The 12,028-nt window shown below is 37.0% G+C and overlaps 1 protein-coding gene across 4 annotated transcripts in view; it reads right to left on the reverse strand.

Annotated features, from left to right (window-relative positions):
• LOC131438842 (F-box/LRR-repeat protein 16) overlaps positions 1-12,028 on the reverse strand; it is a 105,346-nt gene that overhangs the window by 41,556 nt on the left and 51,762 nt on the right. For all 4 annotated transcript variants that reach the window (XM_058609173.1, XM_058609176.1, XM_058609175.1 and 1 more), the window contains exons 3-4: positions 10,300-10,473; positions 5,132-5,249 (exon numbers count right to left, since the gene is read on the reverse strand). In XM_058609173.1, the coding sequence (XP_058465156.1) occupies positions 5,132-5,249; positions 10,300-10,473 (292 nt within the window). The remainder of the gene's footprint in view (positions 1-5,131; positions 5,250-10,299; positions 10,474-12,028) is intronic.

Raw genomic sequence — 12,028 nt, forward strand, 5'->3', positions numbered from 1 at the left:
AATTTGCGCTCAACATAAATACGAGCGTAAACCGTATAATATTAAAATTTCACCTCGCCCAATAGAAAACAGACCGTTTAACCGAGTCCACATGGACATTTTCAGCATGGATAAGTTTTACTATCTTTCCTTAATTTGCGCTTTTTCAAAACATTTACAATTAATCCAGATCAACTCACGCAACCTCACCGACATTAAAAATGCATTATCCCAATACTTTAGAACGTTTCAACCTCCTCAAAAAATAATTTGCGACCACGAAGCTTCATTTACAAGCGTTCAGTTTCAAATTTTTTTGGCAAACTTCGGAACCCGCATTGAATTTGCTTCATCGTCAGAATCGAACGGTCAAATAGAGAAAACACACAGCACAATAATCGAACTCTACAACACAAACAAACATAAATTTAAAGAAACTGGTTCACCAGCAATAGTTCAAATAGTTACATCATTGTATAACGACACAATCCACTCCGCTACGACCTACACACCCAACGAAATAATCTTTAATCAACGAAACTCAACAGATCGTAGCGAAATAACAGAAAGGGCTAACCAAATTTTCGAAAATGTTTCAAAACATCTTAATAAAGCAGCCAATAAAATGAAAAAACATAACCAGCTTAAAGAAGAACCACCAGTAGTAAACGAAGAAAGCAGCGTTCACTTGAAAAAGAACACCAGAAAAAAACTAGACCCAAGATTTTCAACAACAAAATGCCTTAAAAACGACAGAACCATAATGATAACAAGAAACGTGAAGAGAAACAAAAATAAACTGAAAAGACTAAGGAACCCAAATTAATTGATTATCTTTTTATCTTTTCAGGAATCCAATATTATGGATGTTATCAAAAAAAAAAAAAAAAAAAAAAAAAAACAAGAAAGGATACCCTCTAAGTCAAATAAACCCAACTTATAATCATTTCATTTGCTCTTCTAATTCTAGCCACAAGACAAGACCAGGAAGCGAAATATAACCAGCTACTAGTATCAATAATTAATAACAAACGAAAACCAAAAACACGAACTGAGACAGAATAAGAAAAATGATAGACAGAAAATTAACATTTTGTTTCTTAATCAGCACGATTGTATATTGTCAGAACCTAGAAATTTCAAATTTAAACGACCAACCAATCTTGACACTTATTACAGGAAAGTGCATAATACAAACAGATACTATAAATATAATACATCCAATCAATATAACAGATTTGGAAAGTACCATAAATCTCTTGTCTAATCTAATTTATTCAAAGTCTGATAATTACTTAAGCCAAATAGCAAAACACAAAATTAGAGAACTTCATTCAAATTTCTTAGAAATTATGCCTAGGAATCGCAGAGTTAGAAGTCTCGAATCGATCGGAACAATATGGAAGTGGATAGGTGGAAGTCCAGACGCAACGGACCTAAGAATTATCAACCAAACCATGAACGAGCTGATAAGCAGTAACAACCAACAGTATAAAGTGAATGAGCAACTCGGAAACCGCCTCAAAGCAGTTACAAAAGCCATTAAAGAGGTGACGGAGAACAAAGCAGCAAACAAACTCGTATTAAATGAGATAGACACCATCGTCACGATAATGAAAATAGACATCATCAATAAACTTTTAGAAGACATTTCAGACGCCGTCATACTATCCAAAATCTCGTTAACCAGCAACAAAATTCTTTCATGGAATGAAATATCAATTGTTAAATCTATCCTTGATGATCAAGGCATAAGAACAGAGCTTCCAGATGAGGCGCTCAGTTTGGTAAAACCAATAATAGCCGTCAACGATGAAACACTATTGTACATCGTACGAATCCCACAAGTTAGTCAAGAAGAAGCATCAATAGTACGTATAATTCCATTATCCACGAAACAACAGATAATTACTCAGTACCCAAATTATCTGATAAAAACGAGAAAAACCTTATACTTGACGACAAAACCAGATGAATACATCCAACAAAAAACATTCATTAACCAGTTCTCCGACAGTTGTATACAACCCCTAATAGAAGGACGACGCGGTAAATGCATAACGAAAGAATCACCTTAAACTAAGACACAATTTTTAACAGACGATCTGCTACTCATAAGCAATGCTAAAAATGATCTGTTGCAGTCAAACTGCGGTCCAGATGATCGGAACATAACCGGAAATATTTTGATATCTTTTACAAATTGCTCCATTAATTATAAAAATCAAACTTTCTCATCGTATTCAGAAGCAATAACGTCGGAAATTCTACAAGGAGCAACGCACAACCTTTTGATAGATCAACAATCGGAGGAAAACGTCCTGGAATTGATAAACAACATGACAATAACCAACAGGAAGAAATTGGAACACGTCTACCTGATGCAATTCAAAAGTCAATTATGGAATTGGAGTCTGCTCGGTGGAATCTCCATCTCAATGATATTCACCATTACGATTTCTGTTTATGCTTTCCTCTATCACCGAAAACTATTATACAAAATTATTATTAAACTCGTGAAGAAAAGACGAACCAAAAGCTCATCACAGGCAAATCAACAAAATCAGGACGCATGAGGACATGCTTTTTCACCCCCCGGAGGAGTTACAATGATCCCGTCCATAATAACTGCTGACCCAACAGAACTTCATTAAAAACAACACCAGAAACACACGGGTGCCTACAGCAAGAAACGCTGACTAGACAGATCGACCATAGCAACGACGAGCGACGATCCCTGGAAGAAGAACGGAAGTCCACCGCCACATCAGCAGGATATCGATGAGACGCGTGCATCAGCAGAATAGGTTAGCGCAGGTAAAGCCATGATCGGGCTTAGGAGAGTCAGTTTTTTTTTTTTTTTTAATAACTATTTATTGGAATATGAGTTAAAATTAAATTATTAAGATTTAAATTGGGTGTTCAGCCACAAGTGGTGACTTTTCAGCCCTGTTATATATATATATATATATATATATATATATATATATATATATATATATATATATATATATATATATATATATATATATATATATATATATATATATATATATATATGATTTGGTTATTACCATGAAGATATCATTTGCTTCCGCAATTCTGAGATTTTTGTGTAGGGAAAATTCTAAACCTACTTGTATTGTGTAATGGGGAAAAGGAACTTATATACTAACTTACTAACTAATACAGAGAGCGAATCGATGCAATTGAAGATTGCATCGATTTTTGTCGGAATTTGCTTATAATATTATGTGACATTACATCTAATGGTTCTATATTTGTGAGTCTGTGTAACTCATTTGTACTAAACCAGGGAGGACGCTTCAGAATCATTTTCAGAATTTTATTCTGAATCCTTTGAAGCGTTTTCTTCCTGGTGGGACAACAGCTTGACCAAATTGGTACCGCATAAAGCATGGCTGGTCTGAAAATTTGTTTATAAATTAACAATTTGTTTTTTAGACAGAGCTTAGAATTTCTGTTTATAAGAGGATATAAACATTTAATATATTTATTACACTTTGCCTGGATTCCTTCAATGTGATCCTTGAAAGTGAGTTTTTTGTCATACGTTAAACCTAAGTATTTAGCTTGATCAGACCATGTCAATTCCAAGGCATTCAATTTGAGAATGTGATTATTGTTTGGTTTAAGAAAAGAAGCTCTTGGCTTGTGAGGAAAGATAATTAATTGCGTTTTTGCTGCATTTGGTTTAATTTTCCATTTTGACAGATAATCACTGAAAATATTTAAACTTCTTTGTAGGCGACTGCAGATCACTCTTAGATTTCTACCTGTGGCTAACAGACTTGTGTCGTCACAGAATAACGATTTCTGACAACCAACGGGTAGATTTGGAAGATCAGAAGTGAAAATATTATACAAGATTGGAGCTACACTCGAACCCTGCGGAACACCGGCTCGTACGGGTAGCAATTCAGATTTACAATTCTGATAGCTAACCTGAAGAGTACGATCAGTTAAATAATTTTGAATCATTTTGATCAAATAAATAGGAAACTGGAAATCAGACATTTTTACTATTAAACCTTTGTGCCAAACACTGTCGAATGCTTTTTCTATGTCTAGAAGAGCAACTCCAGTGGATAACCCAGAAGATTTATTTGCTTTTATCATGTTCGTTACTCTGACAAGTTGATGAGTAGTTGAATGTTCATGACGAAATCCAAACTGCTCTGGTAAAAAAATTGAATTCTCATTTATATGAGTCATCATTCTCAACAAGATAATTTTTTCAAAAAGTTTACTGATAGAAGAAAGTAAGCTAATTGGGCGATAACTTGATGTTTCTGCTGGGTTTTTATCAGGTTTTAGGATAGGAATTACTTTAGCGTTTTTCCATCTTTTTGGGAAGTAAGCTAATGAAAAACACTTGTTGAAAATTTTAACCAGGAGTCTCAAGGCAACATCGGGAAGATTTTTATTAAGAATATTAAAAATTCCATCATTACCAGGAGCCTTCATGTTTTTGAGTTTCCTAATAATTGATTTAATTTCATCAAAATTCGTCTCAATAATGTCATCGTGTGATAACACTTGGGTTGAAATATGATCATATTTCAGTGAGACTTCATTTTCAATAGGACTCACAACGTTTAAATTAAAATTGTGGACACTCTCGAACTGCTGAGCTAGTTTTTGAGCTTTTTCACCATTTGTAAGAAGTATTTGATTTCCTTCCTTGAGAGCAGGAATTGGTTTCTGAGGTTTCTTAAGAACCTTGGAAAGTTTCCAGAAAGGTTTAGAATATGGTTTAATTTGTTCAACTTCTTTAGCGAAATTTTCATTTCGCAAAAGAGTAAATCTATGTTAGGAGAGTCAGTTAATTGATTTCAGTTGAGGAGTACAGTTCGTGTACGGGTAGAAGTAAGACGTTTGTAATTAGTTAAGAGTTAATGTGAATAAAAATATATTTTTTTTGAAACCCACGAGCCACGACTCGTTAATATATATTTCCGCTCAGTCATTGCAAAAACTGAACTTAGTCATGGCGGCTTTACGTCAAACTAAAATTAATAAATCGGATTATTTCTTGATATTGATTACTCAAGGAGGCTGCTGCCGAAAATTACGAACAACATAAAAACTTTAAAAGATTTATTATTGCAATATTTTTTGTGGTACATACCTATATTCACTACTCCATGATTTGTAAGTTCCCAGCACGACTGTAATCGCAAAATACTTAGGCTATGGCTTTGCTTAGGCGAAAAGTATCCCAGGGCTGCATCTGTTACATGATACGCCTGCGTGATGGAAACGACAAAAGAGAAAGTTTAGAAGTATTAACTGTTTATGTGTAAAATATACGACTGTAGAAAGCCTAATTTCTCTTTGAATATATTAATACAGTAAATCCGACCGGGATTCTACTAAATATTGATGAACTGCAATAAAAAACTATGAGTGTAAAAACAATAAACTAAAACATGGACATGAAACCAATTTATAAAACCCGTTATTGAAAATGTTTTTAAAGAATACCACTAATCTAAAAATGAGAACATTCTTGCGTGAAGTCTTCTGTCGTCCTTAACACCTTAACGCTCAAGGGAAATATTTTTTCCTTCTTTAAGAATCGTTGTCGATTCTTCGATTATTATTAAATCGATGTTTTTCTTTACTTAATGTTAAAAAAAATTATTTCTTATTTTGTGTTTCTGTACGAATAAATGTAAGAACTGTCGATCCTTTTTGCACTGAAAAAGTTTGTGCAAAACGACGTATATAAAATAGAACACATATTAAATGTGTTATGAGCAACGTCTATTTGTGCTAAACAAGTACACGAAATCGTTTCGTAGAATACCATGACTAACCATTTATTTTACTATTCTGATAATTAAAGCTATTAAAGCAATAAATTAAATTACGATATAATAAATCCAACTCTTCGTTTATTTATTTCTGAGGATCATGGGGAAAAACTATTTCTCATGAAATTATAGGAAACTTATGTACCCGTCTATGCTTTTCAGGTGATATTCTCTTACTTTACACCGCTCAGTCATTGCAAAAACTAAAATATTGTGTTGTACTGACATACTTACTGGTTGGTAAACGACTGGACAATGCACAATGCAGGCCCCAATGTGGTTCATAGCCTCTTGTCCAGTAACTCCTATCCCTATCTCCCCGCGGTGCCGGCTGGGGTACGAGTAACCATAGGAAAGATCGGGTAACCAACACCGCTGGGACCTTGGTCGTATGCTGACAGGAAAGGGGGGCTTGCTTTCTCTTTACAGAGAGCAAGTCTACCCGAGCGTCTGTTCCCCATGTTGGGGCGGCTGGAAACAGCGTCTGTTCTCCATGTTAGGAGCGGCTGATTACCGTCCTTGTGTCAGTGTGGGATTCTAAACAGTGCTCACACGATGGCCCTTCGGCGAGACAGGAGGTTGGTGCAGGCCTAACAAGCTGTCCGGAAAACACTTGTTACGAATAATCAGGATATAAATACGACTCGGAATAATCGGCAAAGACCTACGCGACTAAATAAGGACTACGATTGGAAGCTTGGCACATGGAACTGCAAATCGCTTCCCAGGATACGACCGAATGCTGCATGATGAGCTTCTAATCCGCGGCTTCGATGTCGTAGCATTACAGGAACTTTGTTGGACGGGACAGAAGGTGTGGAAAAGTGGTCATCGAGCGGCTATCTTCTACCAGAGCTGTGGCACAACCAACGTTCTAGGAACGGGATTTGTAGTGTTGGGCAAGATGCGCCAGCGCGTGATTGGGTGGCAGCCAATCGGTGATAGAATGTGCGTATTGAAGATCAAGGGCCGTTTCTTCAATTACAGCATCATCAACGTGCACTGCCCACATGAGACGAGACCTGGTGACGAGAAGGAAGCATTTTACGCGCAGCTGGAACGAACCTACGACAGCTATCCACGGCGGGATGTAAAACTTGTCATCGGCGACATGAATGCTCAGGTAGGCCGGGAGGCAATGTACAGGCCTGTGATCAGCCTGCACGAGGTAACAAACGACAACGGCCAACGATGCGTGAACTTTGCAGCCTCCCGAGGAATGGTAGTTCGAAGAACCTTCTTCCCCTGCAAAAATATCCACAAAGCCACCTGGAGAGTGGGGCGATAAGCTAGATTGTTGCAATTACCGCGCAATCACATTGCTCAACGTCGCCTACAAGGTATTCTCCCAAATCCTTTGCCGTCGTCTATCACCAATAGCTAAGGAATTCGTAGGGCCGTACCAAGCGGGATTTACTGGAGCCTGCGCCACTACGGATCACATATTCGCGATAAGACAAGTAATCCAGAAGTGTCGTGAATACAACGTACCCACGCATCACCTATTCATTGACTTCAAAGCGGCATACGACACAATCGATCGAGAACAGCTATGGCAGATCATGCATGAATACGGTTTCCCGGATAAACTGACGCGATTGGTCAAAGCAACGATGGATAGAGTGATGTCCTACGTCCGAGTATCTGGGACGCTCTCGAATCCCTTCGAATCTCGGAGAGGGCTACGGTAAGGTGATGGACTCTCTTGTATCTTGTACAACATTGCCTTGGAAGGTGTGATTCGAAGAGCGAGGATCGACACGAGTGGCACGATCTTCCGAAAGTCCGTACAACTTTTTGGCTTCGCTGACGATATTGATATTGTAACACGTAACCTTGAGAAGATGACGGAAACCTACATCGGACTGAAAGCTGAAGCTAGGCGTATCGGACTGGCCATAAATGCGTCGAATACAAAATACATGAGAGGAAGAGGCTCTAGAGAAGAAACAGTACGCCTCCCACCACGAATATTGATAGACGGTGACGATATCAAGGTGGTTGACGAGTTTGTGTATTTGGGCTCACTGGTGACCGCCGACAATGACACCAGCAGAGAAATACAGAGACGTATTTTGGCAGGGAATCGTGCGTACTTTGGACTTAGAAAAACCCTTCGATCGAGAAAAGTACGCCACCGCACGAAATTGACCATATACAAAACGCTTATTAGACCGGTTGTTCTCTATGGCCACGAGACCTGGACCATGTTGGCAGAGGACCAACGCGCCCTCAGTGTTTTCGAAAGAAAGGTACTGAGGACTATCTATGGCGGAGTGCAGATGAAATACGGAACGTGGAGACGGCGTATGAATCACGAATTGCAACAGCTGCTAGGAGAACCACCTATCGTACGGACAGCTAAAATCGGACGTCTACGATGGGCTGGGCATGTCTTAAGGATGTCAGACGACGGCCAAGTGAAAATGGTTCTTGAATCTAATCCGACTGGTACAAGAAGAAGCGGAGCGCAGCGAGCAAGGTGGATCGATCAAGTGGAGAGTGATCTCAGAAGCGTCCGTGCCTTGAGTGGCTGGCGACGAGCAGCCATGGACCGAGTTATGTGGAGACGTATTCTTGATACAGCAAAGGACACCTCAGGCCTATAGCTGTTAGGTAGGTAGGTAGTACTGACATACTTCGTCCTGGACATCTTATGGCCGTGAAAGGGTTAAAACAAATGCTTCAGGGACTAGGGACTGTATTCCATATCTCAAACATATGTTCAGTGGCATCGACAAGTTTTTTCATATAATTAGTAAACTTAGGCTATGAAATGTTAAAGCGTGTTCAGGAGTGTTTTCTTTCTAGATGCATAATAGGTATAATGTTTGAATCCGGAAACTTAAACAATAAAACAATGTAGCAACTCCAAGTGAGTTCGTGCTTGCATTGAATGATTTTTAGCAAGTTTTCATTTGTGCGCTTTACAAAGCTGTTTTCAAAAAAGGATTGCTGAGGTTAAGTTTGCCTTAATTACAATTTTATCTCGCATTGTTGTCATACAACTTTGAGCTACTGGAAAAGGAGTGTGTTCCAGTGTTCGATACATGATTTATAACAATTATAAAACTAGAATCTGGAAATTAAAAAAAAAACAACTTGGTAATACCAGCAGTGTTGCCAAACTTAGCAGAACGATCACCATTACACTCTACTTGTAAACCTTTGCTTGTTATCAGTGTTGGGAAAATCATGATCAGAAGTAATTCATTTCATTATCACTCGTGAAAAAATCAGGTCAAGATTTTCTTTAAAAATTCACTGACTAAAAAAATCACTTCCGAGATTTGTCAATTCGATAACCTATTTTTGAGTAAAGTTACTCTAACTAGTTTTCATTGGACCCATGTAAATGAAATAAAAATGAAATAAAAACTGTGTAATATCTACTAACAATTTCGCAATATTCGGTAGTTTTTTACCGAACTTTCAACAGCTGAACGACCGATAATCAGTTCGGTCATTGAATTGAATATCGATCGTTCGGTGATACAAATGTTGCTCAGCTGTCGAACAACTACCGTAAACTGTAAACTAAACAAGTCTAACGAATGGTTCGATAATTTATTTTGTGTTTGTTTTTTTAATTGAAATTCCTAATTTAAATGGATTTTCGTATTTCAAAAAAACAATACAATAAATAAAATTTATCTACCGAAATATAGGTTATTTCTATTGATTACAGTAATGTCGTCGAAAAAATTACCAAACAACCGAATCCAATCCTAGCATTTGTTTAGTTATAGTGACGCATTTTCAGGTTGAATGGCTAATTGGCTAATTAAACTAAACTTTCGATGTTGGGAGGTTCTGCTCTTATTGTTTTGACAAGAATGGAAAAGGCGAATAAAAAAAAAAAGATTCAAAAGAACTCAAAATTGAGTAAAAAATATTCAAATAATAGGTACTTCTTTTTTTTCTGTGTGAGCACTAGAAAGACAAATACCTGAAAAATGCAATCTATCGTTCATCAAAGCACACAAAAACTTTCTAAATATTTGACCTGATTTCGCGAGCAACCAAACGGGACATATATCATCAAAAAGGACATCAACTCAATCAATCCGCAATTGCGTCCAATAGAGAAATATTGAGTAGTTGTTAAACGGAAGCTGTACATAGTGACGTGGAATGCTTCAGCGATGAAGAGATATCGGTTAAATTATACGAACAGATTTCTAGATTAGTTTCTTCCAGAAAGTGCAATGAAAAAACTTTATTTGAAAAGTTTTATTGTTTTAGTTTATCAAATAATCCCCAGCTTGATTTATGCAATATCTGAACAAAAATTAATCTGTTTTACGTTTATTTTTTGTTTTTTTCTGTTCAGATATTCCATAAATTAGGCTACCTTGTAAATAGAATTAGCAAGAGAAAAGCTTGCCATCTTTAAGGAATGCACTTGTACATATACAATAGAGAGCTTACTGAGGCAACTGTAAAGTAACCATACAATTTATGCACTGAATTTACTAACCTGCAACGAAAACTCGTATAATGAAGGCAACAGTTGTGCTACGGCTCCGACAGCTTCGTCGGCTACGTTTATGCAGTCCGCTAGCGACAGGGACACTATTCGCGGTGTTAGGCAAGCCCAAAGGCCAGCTTCGGTGATTTCATTACATCCAGCTAGTTCCAACTCAAACAGGGACTGTGAAGAAAAAAATCATAGAAAAAATTTAACATAGGCAAAGTAATATCTAATGAATGTAATTGTGACAATAGACTGAAAATGGTTATCTGTCAAGCGTAAAATGCTCTTAGGCAATTCTAGAACGAGGGGTTGTTCAAAGTTATAATGCCGTCAATTATAATAATAACAATGTTATAATTTCTCAAGTAGCAAACATTGTTCTTGTATTGGATTTCCTAACTCTTCCCGCGACGATTGTGTGATTGGAAAAGTGCACTTGGCTTGTATGATGTGCAACATAAATAAAATTTGAATTGAAACTGTTTAAGTGAACATATTGTCAGATAATAAAACCGATCTGGAACATAATCCTCACAGGTTTTTGAGTTGGTTTTACAAGCAATAATATGAATGATTTTCACATTTGTAACAAAAACACGTGGAATGACTTGTCTAACATATCAAACAAAAATAACCGCGTACGGTAGCAATTGTGAAACATGTCAATTTTAATTTTAAGTTCTAATTGCTACTTGGGTTATATTAGATAGACGATGAACTAGATGTTAAAAGATAAAAATAAAGGCAGAAGGGTATTGTCAGAGACATAACAGGATGACGAGAATACGAATAAAACTGACATGCTATTTCCACACATCCGAATATGACATTAATTTTAATAACTCTTTACCGGCGAACAAAACATGTAGTAAGCCCACTGCAATCAACCACTGCAAATAATCCATATTTTCTGCGTCGATTTTACGCGATTCGCTTTGTGCGATGATTCGTTCAATTCATACGGTTACTTTACGCTTTGTCCTAGCAATGAATTTCACCTTAATGCTCGATGATACCAAACATTTTAGAAAATTTCAATTTTGAGTTAGTTGTGATTATCTCATACTACTGAAAATTTTATCATTAATCGCTGACCATATTTTCGATGATATGGATAAAAATATATGTTCCTGCGTTAAATACAACAAGAGATATTACTACGATTACTATTAACTGCCAGAATCGTTCAAACTTGAAACTTAATACTGACGTGCCGCAACAGACTCGGCGATAGAAACAAAATGTCGTAAACAATAAAGTTATTGTGAAATGGGCAAACCTGAAAAAATAAAAAGCTTCGACTGTACACGGTTGCACGACCAAAAATACTAATGTCTTGGTATTACGTTTCTTTTGTTGAAATTGACCTTCTGTTCCAAGAGACTTCGTTTCCAATTTTTGGCATACGATCCTACTGATCCTTCCAGGTTGGGACTCGAACACACAACAATTGGCATATAAGACTAGCACCATCAGTACTAATTGGCTCAAGTGGCCCGTTCCCCTAGTTGTTATTGTTATCGGCTCCAGAAAGAACAGTATTGGACCTTCGGTAAACAAAAATAATATAAAACTTGCGATTTTCTTGTACACCGACGAATATCTCGGTCATTTATCATTCGCACGAAACCGAAAATCTTGGCAAATGCTAATCAGATTATGTCTATCATATTAGAAATGCCAAGAATTTCAGTGTTTCCGAAATCATTACAGAGCACCCAACTGTCCGTAT

Source organism: Malaya genurostris, chromosome 3, assembly GCF_030247185.1.
Source record: "Malaya genurostris strain Urasoe2022 chromosome 3, Malgen_1.1, whole genome shotgun sequence".
NCBI classification, from domain to species: Eukaryota; Metazoa; Arthropoda; class Insecta; order Diptera; family Culicidae; genus Malaya; species Malaya genurostris.